The sequence below is a fragment of the Trichoderma breve genome, chromosome 5 (genome assembly GCF_028502605.1).
Source record: "Trichoderma breve strain T069 chromosome 5, whole genome shotgun sequence".
Classification (NCBI taxonomy): Eukaryota; Fungi; Ascomycota; class Sordariomycetes; order Hypocreales; family Hypocreaceae; genus Trichoderma; species Trichoderma breve.
The window spans coordinates 2,329,590-2,349,847 of record NC_079236.1 but is presented as its reverse complement, the minus strand read 5'-3'; the positions used below and the strand labels follow the sequence as shown (position 1 = coordinate 2,349,847).

At 38.7% G+C, this 20,258-nt stretch overlaps 6 protein-coding genes across 6 annotated transcripts; 3 read left to right on the top strand and 3 right to left on the bottom strand.

Annotated features, from left to right (window-relative positions):
• Positions 1 to 1,297: 1,297 nt before the first annotated feature.
• T069G_08366 (3' exoribonuclease family, domain 1 domain-containing protein) lies at positions 1,298 to 2,219 on the top strand (the record flags this gene model as incomplete). The annotated part of the gene is made up of 2 exons (XM_056175576.1): positions 1,298 to 1,418; positions 1,480 to 2,219. 2 exons carry the CDS (start codon positions 1,298 to 1,300, stop codon positions 2,217 to 2,219), a joined length of 861 nt encoding a protein of 286 aa, XP_056026525.1.
• A 442-nt stretch (positions 2,220 to 2,661) lies between these two features.
• T069G_08365 (AMP-binding enzyme domain-containing protein) lies at positions 2,662 to 7,616 on the bottom strand (the record flags this gene model as incomplete). The annotated part of the gene is made up of 4 exons (XM_056175575.1): positions 2,662 to 3,254; positions 3,300 to 6,496; positions 6,552 to 6,851; positions 6,913 to 7,616. 4 exons carry the CDS (start codon positions 7,614 to 7,616, stop codon positions 2,662 to 2,664), a joined length of 4,794 nt encoding a protein of 1,597 aa, XP_056026524.1.
• Positions 7,617 to 10,080: 2,464 nt separating this feature from the next.
• On the top strand, positions 10,081 to 10,908 carry T069G_08364 (RNA recognition motif domain-containing protein; the record flags this gene model as incomplete). Its single annotated transcript, XM_056175574.1, has 3 exons — positions 10,081 to 10,094; positions 10,152 to 10,465; positions 10,520 to 10,908. 3 exons carry the CDS (start codon positions 10,081 to 10,083, stop codon positions 10,906 to 10,908), a joined length of 717 nt encoding a protein of 238 aa, XP_056026523.1.
• A 152-nt stretch (positions 10,909 to 11,060) lies between these two features.
• On the bottom strand, positions 11,061 to 12,144 carry T069G_08363 (ATP synthase subunit D domain-containing protein; the record flags this gene model as incomplete). Its single annotated transcript, XM_056175573.1, has 5 exons — positions 11,061 to 11,216; positions 11,285 to 11,391; positions 11,445 to 11,806; positions 11,951 to 12,063; positions 12,130 to 12,144. The coding sequence occupies 5 exons, from the start codon at positions 12,142 to 12,144 to the stop codon at positions 11,061 to 11,063; spliced, it is 753 nt and encodes a 250-aa protein (XP_056026522.1).
• A 448-nt stretch (positions 12,145 to 12,592) lies between these two features.
• On the top strand, positions 12,593 to 15,149 carry T069G_08362 (uncharacterized protein; the record flags this gene model as incomplete). Its single annotated transcript, XM_056175572.1, has 3 exons — positions 12,593 to 12,634; positions 12,691 to 12,861; positions 12,912 to 15,149. The coding sequence occupies 3 exons, from the start codon at positions 12,593 to 12,595 to the stop codon at positions 15,147 to 15,149; spliced, it is 2,451 nt and encodes an 816-aa protein (XP_056026521.1).
• A 144-nt stretch (positions 15,150 to 15,293) lies between these two features.
• On the bottom strand, positions 15,294 to 15,658 carry T069G_08361 (uncharacterized protein; the record flags this gene model as incomplete). The annotated part of the gene is made up of 2 exons (XM_056175571.1): positions 15,294 to 15,436; positions 15,544 to 15,658. 2 exons carry the CDS (start codon positions 15,656 to 15,658, stop codon positions 15,294 to 15,296), a joined length of 258 nt encoding a protein of 85 aa, XP_056026520.1.
• Positions 15,659 to 20,258: the final 4,600 nt, after the last annotated feature.

Here is a 20,258-nt window from a genome sequence, read left to right as displayed (position 1 = left end):
TGAATCGTCTTCTCAGCGCGCCTATGAAGTCTTTCCAGGTGTTAGCATTGCTTCGAAAACCTCCAGCAGCAATGTACACCGAAGAAGCGTCGAGAGAAGCATATCAGAAAGCCGGTTTACTCATTCGTCCAGCCGGCCTCGCCTGCAGAAAACTCAAAACGAGCCCCCCACAAACAAGACAACGAGAGCCGTATGACATCGAGTGGACAACTCCATCCCTGGTAGTATGCGTAAACATGTACCATGAAAGAAGAACGACTTGGCTTAGACGAGATCGTTGAATGGATAGACTTGTTTTCATCACTCTACATCTCGAGCCAGGTTCGGCTAGCAGAAAATTTTTCACTTACCAATTTGCGAAGTGCTTGAGTGGCATGAGTTAGAAGGAATGATTATCGAGGCATTACTACATGGTAGAGAAGAAAGGTTAGCAACTTGTAACAACATGCAAAGGTTGAAACATGACAGTTGGTTTTAGAGATGATATCAGAGATCTTGGTTTGGTAATTTAGGAGTCATCAGGGTGTTCAGAAGCAGAACTGAAAAAAGGTTTCTCATCATCGACGTTAAAAGAAGTGCAGAAAAAAAATCAAGCTTACCATATGACATTAGTACAACGCTCAGGCGAGTATCCAGCAGCAATAGCAGCAGTTAGAATATCCTAAGCAGTCCAGCGTTAGTTGACTGATGTATCATGTGTATAGCATGATTGGTAGAAGAAAGTGATTGGTCAGATGGTGATGCATGTTAGTTCTGCGCTCAGGGTTCGCGGGAACAGAAAAGTGTGTAAAATCATCATGTAGATGTTTGGTGGACGGTGAAATGCGAGTTGGCTGGCGCCGTCGAACGATGAGGCATGTGCAGGAATTGCTTACCCTTTCAACTGCAGCTGCGTCATATACCATGTCCTTTTGATATATGACTGCAGCAGTATTCACCAACGCAGGCAGAAATTAGCCATGGCACTTTTGTGCTGCTGAGTGAAGAAGGTTGCTGCGATGCAAAGAAAAATTTCAGCGCGCAAGAATTTGTAGTGAGTGGGCAGCTGCCATATCGATATGCATATATACGAGTGCCCCACCCGCTTAATCAAATAGCGCCTCCAATTCCGGAGCTGCTGGTAGAATAGTACGTACCTGAGTTATGCCTCATCAGGCAATAGCAGTTTTTCTTTCTCAGAACAACGAGAGCTCCCCTAGTAAAATACAGTGGGCCCAGCCTCTGAGCTTCTCACTTGAAGGGCAAAAAAGTTCTTCACGCTGCTGCTCAAGGACATGCAGCCAGCAAATAAATCATCATGGCAGATCGGAGACGAGTAAATGGACCAGGAGGTTCCAGTTTACCGCCAGTTTACGACGATGGCGAATTGGATGCAGTTTCGCGCCGCCAACGAGCGCCCGATGCTATTCGGCCACTTTGTGAGAGCCCTTCTTATGATGAGATAGCTGTTACTGGAGACTAAGACTTTGTTCACTCCAGATCTCAAGACAGGAGTTACACCATCCGCATCTGGCTCAGCCTATCTGGAAATTGAGCCAAGAGAAGGCGAGTATGGCTCTGGCATGAAGCTAACATGCACCGTTCATGGGCCCAGGTCTCTCCCACGCTCTGCGCCATTCTCTCCTTATATGGTGCTCTCAACTCACGTCAAGTTCGCCCCTTTCGCCACGAAACAGCGCAGAGGCTATCTGCGTGACTCAAGCGAAAAGGATCTCAGCACGCATCTGGAAACGGCTCTTCGCGGTGCCCTGATTGCCGACCGATGGCCCAAAAGTGGTGTCGATGTCGTAGTGACCATTATCGAGGGAGAGTCGACTCGCCAGGATGCAGTGGAGCGGCGAGTCGAAGAATGGGATGTGATGAACGTGCTAGGTGGGTGTATCACAGTCGCTTCTGCAGCGATTGCCGACGCAGGTATCGATTGCGTCGACACCGTCTCCGGAGGAGTGGCCGCCTTGGTAGCGGGCAAGGATGGCGATGAAACGTCAATTGTGCTTGACCCGGTGGCTTTGGAGCATGAGTCTATTCTTGCTGCCTGCTGCGTGGCCTACCTACCCAACAGAGATGAGATCACAAATCTGTGGTTCAAAGGTCGGCTGCCCTCGGCAGCTTCTTACAATCATCAGTCACTTGTCTCCAGGGCAGTGCAGGCGAGTAAAGGAACACATGGGTTGATATCGGCGTCTCTCAGCGAAGTTATTGGCAATTCTCAAAACTAAAAGTACAACGTCTTGAATAATAATGACGATAATAACGATAATCTGGATCATGTATGCGCATTGCATTCATTCGACATTCGCGTAGGCCAGGTGGGTGTGCTCCAAAGGGGCATCTCGAACATCTGGTGAGCGAAAAGAGGTCAGCACCGCTGTAAGTGCAACCAATTAAATCCATTACGAACACCATTGGCTATTGATGGAGACAATCACCAATGTTAGGCGGTACGAGGCATTGTTATAAACTGCTACTTGTTCGTTACCACAATCAGAGAAATATCAAGTATATTTATTAAGATCTATCTAAAGCCTTCATTTCCATACCATATCGCAATTCGAACCAAATTCTCTCAGCAAGATGAAGCCCAATTCTTTTTTTGCCTTCTACTCATCAATGACTGGCAAGCATCAATCTCAGCTCAATCGCAGCCAACAGCTGGTGACCCTATTCAATAGCTGTGCGTTTCCCGGTATGCCTCTCGGCAGGCCATCCCTGCATTGTCCAATTCTCTTCTACTACATCGCCACCCATAATGAGCGTATGCTCTAAAAGGCAGCTGTCATTCTTCATCGTGGCGCCGCTGAGTAGTCTGCTCCCTGACCGCATCACGCATCTATCTCCTATGCTCAGTCTATTCAGATCGAATTTGCCTCGAGTGTTGATGTGACCCACGACACTGGCATCGTCAATGGAAACTCGATCCCCCAAAGTGATTAAATCGGGCTCCGTAAACATCAAACTTGGGCTGCCGTTGGCAAAAAGGGCACAATCTTTGCCGATGCTGGCCCCCAATGCTCGAAAGTAGTAGACAATCCAGCTGGTCCCCGTGAGGAGCCCCAGGACTCCTTGGCTATGATAGCAGTGGCGTCGAAGCCGTTCGATGCTCAGGAAGAGCTGCCACCGCTGGCAATAAGAAGATTTATCCCAATCGTAGTTTCCAGGCGCACGGCGTCCTAGCAGGATCCATTTACTAGCGATGACAATGAGGAGCGCCAGTACAGCCATGGTTGTGAATAAAACCGCGATACCAGCCCAAGCTACGAGAAAAAGCACGAAAACATCGAACGTTATAGCGATTTCACGAGATATGAACAGGTTCATGAGATAATCAACCAGCTGTACACAGGCCACTGTCGGTACATTCCAATAAAATGATGTGAAGACGGTGATGAAGGAAGAATAGCAGAAGATAATAAATGGCCCCAGGACATAATAAGGCGCAAGTTTAAGATGGAACGCACGTCCAAATGGGGACATGCGGTCTGCCTCCGCCGTTTCCGATCCACTATCACATGTATCGCTCTCAGAGGATGTGAAAACTTCCTCTGGGCTACCATGGCGTGTCTTGCTTTTCTTCACTCCTGAAGTGCGTGATTCAGCTAGCGTTTCTTCGCTGCCCGTGCGTTGAATCCTAGTTTGTGTGGAGCTCTTTTTCGAGTCCACGTTGACGCCAGCGAGAGTATCATCACTGCTCATGTGCCGCATGCGGTGCTGAACCGGCTTCTTCTCATCGTATCCTGTGCTATGGCCGCCAGAAAGATGGACACAATCACGACCCTTGGAGCCCACAAAGGTGCCTCCAGATGGGTATGATTTCCCCCGGCGTGTCAAAGCGCCAGAGCCCATAGTGGTGTGGTCGCCGACTGTCACACCTGGGAGGAGACACACCCGATCCGCTATCATGGCACGATCTTGAATAGTAATCTTCTCGGAGCCAATACCATCTGAGGTGATAAGATGGGAGCGAGAGCCAAACACGACATCATTCCCAATATCCAAGAGATGGTAGTCACCAATGCTGGGGCCCGTACCTGGCCAGTAGACTCGCTTGCCAACTCGACCGCCAAGCAGCCGTACGGCTACAGATGTTGCTTCATAATGTTGTCCAAACATGGATGTCACATCGTGCAGGCGTGATACTGGTAATAGGGTCTTCATCAACGCAGCTCGCCAAATAGTAATCGCTCCTCGGTCTCTCGCTGTACCGAAGGTCATCTTTCCCAACAAAGCATCCAACAGCAATTTCACGAGTACGGCAAACGCAAAGAAGATGAAGGGGCTGATAGAAGTGCGCAGTATCAAGGCAAGAGAGTGGAATCCTACTCGCCTTGCATCGGAAAACCAATCAAGGATATCCCTCACTGTTGAAGCGTCTGTCAAGGCCATGTCTCCAACCATACCGACAAGACCACCCATCCAAGGTAGCATCGATAAGGCCCATGAGATGACAACAAGCGGTACAGTAAGAAAACAGGTGAGTAGTATATGAGGTTTTACTGCTTGGCTAGGCGAGAGATCTCGGTTCTCTTCAGCAGCATCTTCAAGCTCCCAGCTAGAAGAATTCGGCCCTATGCAAGTATTCGGGGGAACTATAGATCCTGGTGCTATTATCGAGGAGACACCAATAGAGGCGTTTTCTCCAATAACAATTCGGCCCAGATACATGGATGTGTTGCCTTCAACTGCGAATGGACGACATAGACAGCGTGTAAGGGTTACATTGTCTCGGATGTCGAGAAGATCCCATTCACCAAGAGAAGTGCCAGTAATCTTGACATTTTTGCCAATCTTCGCCCCCATCAGTCGGTAGTACAGCCGTTTTGTGCTGTCATTGGTGTTAAAAATCCCTTTTCCACAAATGCTTACAATCTTCTGGACCATCCACCAGCGCGTGTGGTATACTCCCCACATGGGATAAAGTCCTTCACGATGACGGCCAATAATGAGCCACTTAGCAACAATGCCAAAAAGGGGTGATATGATTCTGATGATGAATTTTGCAAACATGACTGATACCGCCACGTTAAACAGCCGGCCTATAGTATGTTGATTCGTGGGCCATCTTTGCACGTAACTCATGACAACGATAAAGGCAGTCCACTGGACAGCACGGCGTAGGGGATATATGACAGCAAGGGGGATCAGCTGAAGCAACATAAGTACAGGATTGGTAGAACTGTGGGTCGTTGAGCATCCAACTTTTTCTTCATGAACAATATCCGCTGGTGCAAACTCTGCCATTTTGTCAATAAATGTGGCGATAACAGAAACAGTTCCTTGGTTGAAGACAAGGCTGATGGGAATCGGAATGTTGAATGTAGACCGCAATGCTGATGCGAGACGTCCTGCCTTTAGGGAATCCCCTCCAAGGGTAAAAAAGTCAACATCAAGTGCTATATCCCTCGGTGGCTGGCATAAGACATCAGCAAAGACTTTTCTAACCCTTCCTTGCGTGGATGCTTCAAGTTCCTGTGAGGAGGCACCACCGCCCAGTTTTGCAAGTAGTTCATCCAGCGCGTCATTGTCGACCGCGCTAGAATGGTCAAAGGGTAGGGGATCCGGTAAAAAGTGTATGTGTTCCGGAACCATGTATCCGTGAAGGCATTTGGCCAGTTGGGCTTTTAATGCGTCTGCCTGGTAATCCAGCATCCCTGAGCTACCTTCAACCGGACTGATAAAGGCTTCCAGCGTGCCCCTGATACTGTGCTGCCTATAATAATGCCTGAATCCAGTAGGCACCACACTTTCTAGACAAGTTGACAATGCTTCATGGTCAATGCTGCACGGCGACGACTCAATGGGGACTGACAGGTCAGTGTCGGGGAGGGGACATGTGGCCTGCCAATGCCTGCTCAAGTACGGCATATCGTCCGTCAGTTCTGGTATCCCGCATCGTTGGCTCAATTTTATCCTCAGCACTTTGTTGTTCCTCTTTGGGAGATCATCCATATAGGTAACAAGTACTGGCCACTTCGCCTGCTGCAGTGACGACCGCAGTGAATTATGCAGTGTTTTCAGGTCGGTGCGAGGAACGTTCAGCGGACTGACCAACACCACAGCCACCACTTCTTGTAGTACATCGTGAGACGCGGAAAAGGCAAGGGCCTGGGTGACTCGTCCATACAGTGGTGATCCTGGTGACATGGCTGAGCGCATAATTGCATTCTCGACTTCAAACGGCGAGATGAGCTCACCACCTCGATTGATAACCTCTTTGCTCCTTCCCGTGATGTAAAGGTATCCGTCTTTGTCCATATAACCAAGATCGCCCGTATCAAACCAGCCATCTGAACTAAATGGCGATCTATCTAGGGTTCCGTCTGGTTTGAGGTACCCAGGGAAGACAGGTTCACCGCGGACACATATTCTCCCCACGGTACCAGTTTGGACCGATGCGTCTGACCAGTCGAGAATCGAGATTTCTGGTCCTGTACTGATACCTGACGTACCCTCTCTGTCCAGTTTGTAATTGAGCGGCGGTGTTGATATAGGCATACATCTAGTTGATATGTCAATACGCATTCTAAACAGTAGTGAATCTTCACATCTCTTACTCGGTCATCCCATAGCTGGGAAGAACTGTGCATTTGAACGTGTCCCGAAGTCGACACGCCAGTGACGGCAGGAGACCCCCTGCGGCATTGCATGCCAATCTGATACGGCTCTGCTGCAGAGCAGCCAATCGTTCCGAAGCCGCAGCCAAGACAACAGAATGCATTGACGGAGAGGCATAATACCATGTAACAGGAGTATCCTGGACAACATCCCAAAATAAATTGGGATCGAATGCAGGACAGCACACTGTTGAGCCTCCAGAGAAAACTGGAGCAAAGATATTTCTTACCAAGCCACCACTGCAACAGTTATTAGCTAACGGCTTCACAAATAGGTTTTCAGCTTCAGATTTACACGTACACATGATACAAGGGCATCATATTCAGGCATATGTCTGATGCAGTCAGTCCCCATGAGTCTATCACGAAGCTGATACCGGCGATGATAGAATGGATTGTCAGTGGAACCACCTTTTTGGTACCAGATGTACCACTGGTGAAAAGGATCAATCCAAAATCTTCTGGTTTGTTGTGAATAGGCTTATGCTTTTGGGGTAATAGAGCAGCTCCGCCGAGATCTTTGACGTCAATCCGGTCGTTGCTCTCCCATTTCATCAGAAGGACCTCAATCCCTGCTGCAGCAACCCAAGCGTCTCTCAAGCCGAGCCTATTACAGTCATCACTTGTGGTCAGAATAAACTGAGCACCAGCTTGCTGTACATCTGCGCGAAATTGTTCAGCGCCGGCAGCAGGGTTGATTGGCGCAGAAGTATAATAGGTAGTAACCGCGATGCATGTGGCTGCCAACAATGGTCCATTGGGCAAAGCTATTGCGACAACGGGCTTCCGTCCAGACCCGCTGGTTGGAAGATGAAACGTATCAATGAATTTCCTTAAGCCGTCATGGGTGATGTGGTCTCCTGGTGTTGTTGCTCGTAGAGCTGGCTGCGGGCCAGGGACAACAAAAGATCCGAAAGACTTATAAGAGTCTTTGACCAGTTTCAAAGTATCATGAACCAGCTGTGCTAGAGTCTTGTCTCTGCGAGACTTTGCATTCTCTGGCATCAAGTGATACAACCTTGTGTAGCTTCTGATGAGAGGGAATGTCGGCCATGATCCCGGCAACTCGCTTAACAGCAGGTGTAGTAAAGCGAGTGGACGATGGGAGGGGCTTGGAGTGTTTGGTATTGCCTCCAAGATTAGTTCCTTATCAATATCAGAGCGTAGGAGATTCTGGAATCCTTCACTGGTGCTGATTTCTGATATTGATATAGAGTAAAAGCTCTCAAGCAAAGCTGCGAGCTTCGAGAGGGAGTGTGGAGAGTCCATCTCAAGTAAGGAACTTTATCTGGCGACAACAAGCCTTAACTCCACATGCAATTGCGTGGTGAAATTGCTAGGTCTGGCTGTTAACGTCTGATCAAAGGGCTGTAACTCATGGAAGGCATATCAGGGAGATTCGTGAAGCAGCGGGAGCTTCGATATCAAATATATGGAAAGCATTGATGATCAACTGGCTACAATCGAGATAGCCACCCAGAAAGATGGACGATCAATTGAAGATCATAATGGCCATCTCAAAGACCACACATACCAGTTGCAGTAGAGGAGCCCCCAGTCTTTTGTAGCCACACGTAACTCCATCGCGATGTATGAGAATGGCATGTAAGACACCACGCTCAAGGCTACACATCTAGGGGCCGATCCCAGGTGCTGAGAATTCACAATCGATGAGACCATCATCGATTTCCCAAATGGCGTATACCATGGCTAATCACGTACAAGGTTGCACATCTGGAGACCGATCGCTCAAATCCCGATGATTGCGAATTATAAAGTGCTGATAGGCTTCATTCATTTTTGGACATCGTGATACCTTCAATCGGTGCAATTTCCGATAATCGAATGCTTGTTTAGGAAGGAGCCCTTCTTTTGCTGCCATACGGAAGAATGGGATGTGCGATACCACGCTGAGGATCTCACATCTGGGAGCCGATTGTTTGACAAATGATGGTGTAGGTGCCGATCCCGAAGGCTGGGACCTGCGAACGAATGACAGACTTCATCGACTAAGCGGATTCTTGGGCCAAATTGCCTATCTGGTATAAGACATTGATGTCTAGGACCAGATAGATAGCTCCTGGACAATCAGATGCCGTGGATGGAAGAGCCGGCAAACACAGAGTTGCAACCATCATCAGCATAGACCCGGTCGGAAGGGAGCGCTCTTCCGCATCTTCTGCCAGGCCAGAAATTCATGATTAATGAGGTATGCTGAATGAGGCCCCGGCAACTCAAAGTATCTTGCCATGAAAAACAAGTATTTGCAGTCTTCTTCTTTTTTTTTTTTGTCAGCAAGATGAGCCGATGAGAGTGCTTGCAACTTACTTACGACGGCACGTCATTTTAATGAGGCCGGCCCGGACAATCGGAACGCAGACCCGCACTCGTCAGGTTATCCGGCGAAATAGTTTGATAAGAAGGAATGTTTGATACGTGTAGCGTTCCGCTATGGTGGTATTGAGGTTGGCTCCAATGCTTCAGAAGTCGCCGAGTGAGGACCTAGGGGATGATATGTTCCTTGCTGTGACAGCTTACCTCCTTGGCGGCTCCGGCGATCCATGCCAGTTGGGAAAAAAAAAAAAGAATAGAAGTGGCAGTTCAGAGCCACGCGCCTTCGAGCTGAGATCAACCCATGACTTGGGGTTGTCCAAATACATGGGAGCATCTACTTGAGAAGGGAGAGACGCTTTCTCCCTCCATAACTTGGATATCTCCATCTGTACTAGTATCTTACCGAGAGACGGGATGTAAAAGGGCATGTATGGTACTCCACTCGGAAAGATCCTGATCTGCAGTAATTTCTTTGATCGTCAGAACAGCGAATTTCTGTCTTGGTTCACTTGAAGCCAAGGGCACTCACCTCATGATATGGTGCTCCAGGTTAGTGATCTACAGAGTCGTGTAAGTCGGTGCACGGGTTTTAGCGTCCAATTATGGTATTTCCTAGCGCCGATGAGAACCAGAGGGAACTGGATAAAGATTATAGAGATAGCACTAGGTAGGTACTAGGTAGGTACCTATCAGAAACCTAAAAATGCATAATCTAGTATCAGGCAGGAGGTACTTCTAAGTCTCTCCACTGACTGAGCTAATGCCATTGGTACTACTTGCATCTCCAAGTGTATGAGTTCCAAGATATTCTGGCTAGCCTATTAAATATATAAATACATAAAGATTTAGCTATATCGCTATTAATTACCAGGCAAATATTTGAATCTATATTGATATTTCTTTTGGGCTGTTTTACTGAATTCCAAAAAAAAAAAAGATATTCGTACCCGTATGTAGCTTTAGGAGCACTAATAAAGGTGGCTTGGATAATTTTACCAAAGCGTTACGCTCCAAGTGCACCTTAGCTTTCTGCGCGCACCCTTGTAAGTTTGTGCAACGTGCTTGATGCAACATCAAACGTCTCCCATGTTGATGGCTTCATCGTCAACACTAGGCTAGGAGGATGGCGTCCGATATGCCTATATCTACGTACGTGTCATTGCACCGCGACGCGTCACACATAGCAGCGAGCTGATATTCTCGCAGTGTCTACGTACAGAACCTGGAAGAGCGGGTGAAGCCCGAAGTGCTTGCCGAAGCATTGAAGACTATCTTTTCCGAGTTCGGCAATGTAGTTGATATCGTGGCCAAAAGAAACCTCAAGGCTAAAGGACAGGCATTTATCGTGTTTGACCAGCCCAGTGCCGCCCACAATGCCATCGAAGAGGTCGAGGGGTTCGAGCTCTTTGGCAAGCCCATGAGGGTCGCCATGGCGCGAATGCAGAGCGACAAAACAGTCGAGATGAATGGCAATACCGACGAATTTGAAGCCCATAAACGGCACAGGCAGGCAGAAAAGGGTAAGACAAGGTTGAATAGCCCAGATGGCGTCCTCAGTACTCACACTTCTACAGACAAGCGCAAGGCCCTCGAGGCAGCAGACGAACAAAGACATCTCAAGAGGGCTGCTGCTGGCGCACCCGAAGCTCGACCATCGAAATCGGCCAAGCCGCTGGGGCTGAAATCTACAAGTGCTCCAGCTTCAGCTGTTGTACCCGACGAATACTTGCCTCCGAATAAGATCCTCTTCATACAAAACGTCCCCGATGAGTACGATATTGATGCCCTCAATGCCGTCTTTGGCCGGTTTGATGGTTTCCGGGAAATTAGATTGGTTCCAGGTCGACGTGGAATCGCTTTTGTTGAATATGAGAATGAACAGGGGGCTATCACAGCCAAGGAAAATACTGCTGGCATGGCTTTAGGGGATAAACCCATCAAGGTTACATACCAGCGTCAATGATATGTGTAGACTATTAATATAAGGGCGTTTGCGTTTCGGCATATACTGCTGTGGTATGGGGTGTTCATCATCTACGATTACAAAGGACAAATAACAAGAAGAAAACAATTGTCGAGGGGCCCTCGATATAGGATAGCCCATGAGCCCAGCATTTAAAAAATCACGTCGTCGTCATCCTCCGCGGCTAGAATATCTGCCGGACCGGAATCTTGCTTCGAAGCACCTGATTCGTTCTTCTCCATTGCTTCTCTCCTGGCTTTCATCTCGGCATCGGCGGCGGCATTATCTCGCTGTTTCTTGTTGGCGACCTTTAAAAAAGACCAACAGCATTAGTGATCACTCCAGAAGATGATAAGTCTTGTGTACCTGTACTGACCTTCTTCAAGCGGTAGAATTCCTCACGGTCCAGCTCGTCTAGTTCAGAATTGATGTATTTGATGGTGTTTTCCGTCCGGGGAATAATAACGTGCTCAATTGCGTTCACTAGATGGAATTAGTCATTGTGACTCAGTAGAGCACTATGGTGGGACGCGAACCTCTTCGATTGACAACCTTGATGACCTCATCTAATATGACAAAGGCAGTTTGTAGGCTTGCTAGCTCTACCAAGGCTTCGACAGCACGTGCATATGTTTCTCTGCATCGCTGAACTTGCTGTCCACCTTTACCCAACCCAGTAAGTCCAAAGTCATTGTTGCCCTCTGTCAAGTAACTCTCAAATGCTGGTAGGAGAACACCTGAGACGTTATCTTGCTTTGTGCGGATTCGAAATCGAGCTGATTTGGCGGATTCCTGGACTTGGTATCCGATGTCGCCGCCAACAGCATAACTGACTTCGGCCAGTGAAAATGCCGCAATTTGCATGACGCGTCCCATCTTTCGCTTGGCCTCATCAATTCTTCGAGTTATTTCTAGAGCAATGTTAGTTCATATGGTGAAGACGTCGGCGACTTGACAATAGCTGACCTCGGAAACGTCTGTTATAGCTCCAGTTAGCTGCAGCAACATAAAAAAACATGTCATATCGGCATTATCTTCCTACTTTGTAAGTGCCTCACTTTTCCTTTTCAACAGGCTGTGACCAGTCTCAGCTCCCTTGAGCTTGGCCTTCATGATGCCGAGCGATTGCCGAGTAGGGAAGACGGCTTCGCGATCCTAATGGACAGTAGGATGTCGAGTTAATTGCTGTAGAGTAAATAGAGGACACACGCCAGGACTTACTGCAGCGCCAGACATATTTGCGAAACTGATCTGATGTTCTGAAGGTAACTGTTCCGATGATTTTCTTTGTTGTATGTCACTCGGGGATGTTTCGACAAGTTGCGTGCTTAGTGCTTGATATGTAGCTGCCCATGACTGCTAACCTACCTAATGAGGTAGCACGGCTGGAGCAGCGCTTGTCCCTCTAAAGTCAATATCACTATAACCGGGTATCTTCCACCTGCCATTTACGCTAAGCACCCAGGTACCTTCTTTATCGTGACAAGCCTAAATATTTCTGTCGCGATATCAGACTCAAATGCCACCGTCGCGTTCTATGTGCTAATCCCCCGGCACCGGTTTCCCTACGATACCAAAATTATAACCATGGGCCACACTGCATAATTGCGACAAACACCGGTATCGCAGCAGCCTCTCCAAACTCTTGGCAGAGAGAGAGAGCGAGAGAGAAGAGAGAGCGACCATGGCGGAACTCCAGCACACACCTTCGGAGCTTTATCTTGTTGTGAGTTCTCGAGAGGCAATGCGTTTCTCCGATTCATTTTCTAATTCTATCTATAGTCGAATGAAGATTCCGTTTACGAACAAGACATCCTCCGCGATCCTACACGTGTGAAACCATGGCTTGAGTATATCGATTTCAAGACTCGCCATGGAAGCGTCCTAGAGCGAGCTTTTGTGATGGAGCGTGCTTGTGTTAAGCTACCGCGATCATACAAGCTGTGGAAACTCGTTAGTCAAGGCATCAACGTATCGTGGCCTCGTTGCTGACTTGGTGGCAGTATCTTTCATTTCGCGTGAAACATATTTCAAAGCTCAACCCAGCAATCCATGCTGCCGAATATCGAAAAGTCAACGCTCTATTTGAGAGGTCTTTGATTCTCTTACATAAGATGCCGTCGATATGGGAAATGTATCTCAAGTTTCTAATGAAGCAGCCTGTGGTCACACTCAGTCGACGGACATTTGACCGAGCCCTTCGAGCACTACCAATTACGCAGCACAATCGTATATGGTCACTATATCTTTCCTTTGCCAACGCAGCTTCTGGAGAAACCGCCGTCAAAACATGGCGAAGATATATGCAAGTTCATCCGGAAGACGCCGAGGACCTCATCGAGCTGCTTGTTCTACGAGGTGGGTATACTGAAGCAGCAAAACGATACATAGACATTCTGAACGATACACGGTTCTCAAGCAAGCGAGGAAAGGGACACTATGAGCTCTGGAGCGAGATGGTCGAAATGCTCGTGGAACACGCCCCTGAGGTCGAAACAAGCTATGAAAATGGAATTGATGTAGAGGGTATCATCAGATCTGGCATAGTTCGGTTTGGTGATCAAAGAGGAAAGCTTTGGGTTGGGCTTGCCACATATTGGATTAGGAGAGGGAGCTTTGAGCGAGCCCGTGACGTTTTTGAAGAAGGCATCACAACCGTCATGACAGTCCGAGACTTCACTCTCATATTTGATGCCTATGCTGAATTCGAGGAGTCCATTATTGGCGCCTTGATGGATGCCTCGGCGTCCCGAGCCGGGAAAGGTATTGAGAGTGAAGAATCAGACTTGGAGCTTGACATACGGATGATGCGATTCGAGAATCTAATGGACCGTCGTCCGTTTCTTCTTAACGACGTCCTACTCCGACAGAACCCTAACAATGTACCGGAGTGGGAGAAGCGAGTTGCTCTCTGGGGCGATAAGAAGGTTGAAGTTGTGCAGACCTACACCGACGCGATTACGACGATCAATCCAAAGAGGGCTGTAGGTCCATTTCACCAACTGTGGGCTAACTATGCCAAGTTCTACGAGCGGGGTGGGGATATTAGAAATGCTCGTATCATCATGGAAAAGGCCGTTAAAGTTCCGTTCAAATCAGTAGCAGAGCTAGCTGATATGTGGATCGAATGGGCTGAGATGGAACTTCGGAATGAGAATTTTGACGATGCTGTTCGGGTTATGGCTAAGGCTATTCAAGCGCCGAAGAGGTCCAACGTCGACTATTTTGATGAAGCTTTGTCTCCTCAACAGCGAGTACACAAGAGCTGGAAACTTTGGAGTTTCTACGTGGACCTGGTGGAAAGCGTTTCAACTTTGGATGAAGTGAAAAAGGTATATGAGCGCATCTTCGAACTCAGGATCGCAACTCCTCAAACCGTTGTGAATTATGCCAATCTCCTGGAGGAGCATAAATATTACGAGGAGTCATTCAAGATTTTCGAGCGTGGTCTGGATCTCTTCAGCTACCCAGTGGCTTTTGAGCTATGGAACCTGTACCTTACAAAAGCTGTCGACAGGAAGATCGGGATCGAGAGATTGCGGGACCTCTTCGAGCAGGCAGTTGAGGATTGCCCGCCCAAATTTGCCAAGACTATTTATCTGATGTATGGAAATTTGGAGGAGGAGCGTGGCCTCGCACGCCATGCAATGCGGATCTACGAGAGAGCAACACGTGCAGTTTCTGATGAAGATCGGGCCGACATGTTCAACTTCTACATAACCAAGTCGGCTTCTAACTTCGGTCTACCATCAACAAGACCCATTTACGAACGAGCCATCACAGCTCTCCCTGACAGCGAAGCGAAAGAAATGTGTCTCAAATTCGCGGATATGGAGAAACGACTGGGTGAGATTGATCGGGCAAGGGCTATATATGGACATGCGTCGCAGTTCTGTGACCCTCGAACAAACGTTGACTTTTGGACCAAGTGGGAACAATTTGAAGTCCAGCATGGCAACGAGGATACATTTAAAGAAATGCTACGAATCAAGCGCAGCGTCCAGGCAAAATACAACACTGATGTCAACTTCATCGCATCACAAGCTCTGGCACGCAGCCTACAGAAACCCGAGGGCTCACCAGGTGTGGAGAGTACAGATCCCATCGCAGCTCTGGAAAAGCAATCCTCAACGTTACACGGCTTCGTGTCTGCCAGCACGGCGCCCAAGGAAATGCATAGGGCACAGGATGTTCAGCCATCTAATCCAGATGCTATTGATATAGACAATCTCGACGACTAAGTATATAAAAAAGCCACATTCGGAAAGGAGTTTTGCTAGGATGTTTACGTGAATAATAGATTTATTAAGCTTGCTTCCAAAACTCCACGGCTTCAACTCTTTGCTTGCTATGAACCGACGACCATCTATGAACTGCAAGGCAAATTATTTGCCACCTTTCATCTCGGCAATCTTAGCATGATACTTTTCAGCATAGTTCTTATCAACGTGGCCATCGCGAGAGCCAGGCGTGGCATATATTGATCCTTTGCGCTTCTGAAAGCGACTGGGTGGTACTTTTGCAGCATCTGGGATCTCGTTAGCGATATTATCCCCCGACGATTTTTGACTCTGCTCTGTGACAGCAAATCTATCCATTTGATGATTGTGGCACTGGAGGGCTTTAGAAACGAACCCCATTCATCACTGAGTCTTCGATCTTTGTTGCCGCTTGGCACAGGTGGCTCGCCTGCTTCAGCAGCGGCGGCGGTGCTCATCTGCTGTTGTTCTAGGCTTGTTACTTTCTCCATGAGGCCGTCTTATATTGGATTGATGTTCTTCTTTGTTGGATGTGGAAAAGGGTCCGGGACGGTGGTAACCCCAACTATTTTAACACGCACTTGGGCCCATGGGATGAGGTACCCCTTTATATACTCATGGCGGGGGATCTACGGTTTCAATTACACTACGTGATGGTGTGCCAGAGTATCTATCGTCAGTGAGTCCTCATCTCTTCCCCTGGATTGGATAGTGGCCTGCAGCGACGTTCCTTGCTTGAGATTACCCCGCAAAATAGCCTTCGCGGACGGCAAATGATGGGTCGTTGAGATCGAGCACCGCCACCATTCGCTGCTTATTGACGTCACTATTTAGTCCTTTAATTGCTATTGAGGGAATGCGCGAGGACTGGGTTACCTCCTTAGATACTTGACCCAATAGAAAATAAAATGAATTTAGTATTTTTATATTATTTATATTACTTACCTAAATAATAGGAATAGATTTATAAGTGAATAGTAATAGTTTACTAAAGAAAAATAAAGCCTTAAAATTTATTTTAGTTTTTTATATTTTAATTAATATTAATAAATATAATATAAAAATCTAAAATTATAAAGTAATTAATTTTAGTATTAATTTAGTAATAAAAAAATTAAATTAATAAATATTATTTATTAAATTTATTAATTAATATAATATAAAATAATTTAAATAATAAAATTTAAATATAATATATAATTTTAAATTTATATTTTATAATTTAATAATTTAATTTAATAAAATAAATATATTTTTATTAAATTATAAATAATAATAATAATTTTATTTAATAATAAATTATATATATAATATTATAATAAATTAAGTATTTATAAGTTAATATAAATAAAAAATTTTAGAAATTTTTTTTTTTAAATAATTCTAAAGTTTATATTAATAAAATATAAATAAAAGTAAATATTTAAATTTTAACTTAATTATATTATAAATATTATAATAATAATTAATTATTTAAGTAATTTAATAAATAATATAAAGTAAATTTATATACTCAATTAATTAAATTAAATTATTATTAAGTAATAATAATTTTATTATAAATTATTTTAAAATTTAAATAATTTAATAATTTATTTAGGTTTAATTATTTTATAAATTTATTATTATAATTATAAAAACTAAATTATAATATATTATTTTTTTTTATTAATTTTATTTTTTAGTTTTTATTTATTTAAATATAAGTAATTTATTTTTACTTTATAATATATTATATAATAATTTATTTTTTATTTATTTTTTATATATATTATTATATTTAAAAATAATAAAATATTTAAAATTTTTTATTTTAAAATTAAAAAAATATAAAAGTTTTTTTTTATTTTATTATTAAAAATATTTTTATTATAAATAAATATTATTTTTATTATATATTATATAATTATAAAAAATATTTTTTATTTTTTTTTAATTAATTATATTATATTAAATATATTTATTTAAATAAATTTTATTATAATATTTATAATTTATATTTTAAATAATTAAAATATATTATTATTTATTATTTTTATTAAAAAAATAAATTTAAAATAATTAAATAAAAATATTATATTATTAATATAAAAATTAAATATTATATTTAAAAAAATATTAATATAAAAAATATATTATATTATTATATAAAATATTATTAATTAAAAAAAAATTATATAAAATTAAATATAAAAAATAAATTTTTTTTTATTAAATTATAATATTATTTTTTAATTTAGTTAATTTTATAATTTTAAATTATATAATTAATATTATTTATTAAAATACTTTTAAATTATTTTTAAATATTTAAAGTTTTTAATAAATTATTATAAATTTTTATTTTATTATAATTTTTTTATTTTATTAAATATTTTTATTAAATTTTATTATTTTAAGTTTTTTAATTTTATATTTAAATTTTTTACTTTAAATAATAATTTTATTTTATATAATTTTATTTATTTTTTTATTTATTATTTTTTTTTAATAATAAAATATAAAAATTTAAATATATAATTTTTTTTATAATTTTATAAAATTTAATTTTTTTAAAATTAAATTTATTATTTAATTATTAATTATAATATTTAATTATTTTTTATTATATAAATATTAAAGTATATAAATTATATTATAAATAAAAAAAAGTAAATCTTTAAATTACTTTTATAACTTTAAAATTTATAATAAAATTAAAAAATATATTATTATTTAATTTATTATAATTATTCTTTATTATAATAATATATTAATTATAAAATAATATTATTAATAAAATAAAATAAAAAAGTTTTAATAATAATAAATAATAATTATATAAGCCTTATATAAAGTATTTATTACTTAAATATAAAATTTAAAATATTTATATAATAGCTTTTAAATAATAATAATTTAATAAATATTTTTAAAAATAATATTTTTAAAAAAAAAATTATATTAAAATTATAAAATTTATTTTTAAAATAATTTTTTAAAAAATTTAATATATTATTTAAATTATTTTTAATATAATTATAAAATATATTTACTTTAAATTTTTGTTTTTTTAAATTATAATTAAATAAAAACTTTAAAATATTATTAAATAAATAATTTATAAAAGTTAATTAATTAATTAATTAACTTAGGTAATTATTATAATATTTTTAAATTAAGTTTATATAAAACTTTTATTAAAAATATTTTTAATTAAATAAAATAAAAAAATTATTATATTAAATAAAATAATTATTAAAATTTTTAAAAATTATAACTTTAAGTAAATTATAAAAATTATTAATATAATTATTAACTTTAATATAATTATAATTATAAAATAAGTTTTTAATAAAAATATAATAATAATATTTTAAAACTTAATTAAAAAATATTAATATAATATAATTTATATATATAATATTTTTAAATTAAATTTATTATTATGTTAAAAAATTATAATAATTATAATAAAAAACTTTTTTTTTAATTTTTTTATAAAATAAAATAATTAAAAAATTTATTTTTAATTTTTATTTATTTAATATTAAGCTTTTTATTAAAAATATATAATTAAAATAGTATTATAATTATTTTTAAATAAATTATATAATTAAGTATTATAAAGTAAATTTAAAATATAATTAATATAGAATTATTTTATATATAAATAAAAAATATATTATAATATTATTTATATATTTTTTTTACTTTAAGTTATATTTTACTTAAAGTTAATTTTATTTAAATATTTAAAATTAAATTTAATAAATTTAAAAAGTTTATATTTAATACTTTAAATATTTTATTAATTAAAATTATATTATTATAATTTTATTTTTATAATTATTATAAAATAATTATAAATTATAATTTTATATAAGTTAATTTAAAAAAATATTATAAAATAATTATAATATTAATTAAATAATTACTTTTAATAATTATAAATAAATTTAAATATAATTTATAATAAAATTATTTTATATATTAATTAAAACTTTTATAAATTTTTAAAAAAAATTATAAAAGTATTTTAATAAAATATAATAAAAAAATAAAATTAATTTATTTAATTTTAATAAAATAAAATTAATTTATTTAATTTTAATAAAATAAAATTAATTTATTTAATTTTAATAAAATAAAATTAATTTATTTAATTTTAATAAAATAAAATTAATTTATTTAATTTTAATAAAATAAAATTAATTTATTTAATTTTAATAAAATAAAATAAATTTATTTTATTATATTTTATTAAAATATTTTTATAATTTTTTTTAAAAACTTTATATATTTAATAATATTATAATTAATTTATTTAACTTTAGTTATAATAATTATTACTTAGTTTATAATAAAAAAAATAATAATTTATATATATAAATAATATAATTTTAAAATATAAATAAATAAAAAAATAAATTAATTAATATAATATTATATTTTTAAATTTTAATATTATTATATATTTAATATATTTTTTAATATTAATAAATAATACTTTATAAATTAATTTAATTTTTAAATTAATAAAAAAATTAATTTATTTTTAAAACATTTTATTTAATAATTTTATTTTATATTATTTACTATAAAATTAATATAATAAATTAATTTAAGAAAATTTTAATTATTTTTATATTAATAAAATAATAAAATTTAAAAATATTTGTTATAAAAAAAATTATTAAATATATATATAATTATAAAATTAATATTATTAACTTTATATAAATTATATAAAATTTTTATTTTTATTATAAAAATTATATAATTTAATTATTTTTATTATATATTATAAATTACTTAAGTTATAATTAATTTATTAATTATAAAGTAAATAAATTTAATAATATAAATTTAAAAATATATAAATATTAAAATAATAAAAGCTAAAGTAAAAGCTTAGTTTTTAATTAATTATAATTAAAAATTAATAAATTTACTAAAGTAACTTAAATTTTATATTATTTAATTAATTAATATATTTTAAAATATTATTAAATTTAATATATTAATTTAAATTTATTATAATATTAATTTACTATTATAAAAAATATAAAAAGTTAATAAAATAAATTATTATTTTAAATATATAAAAAA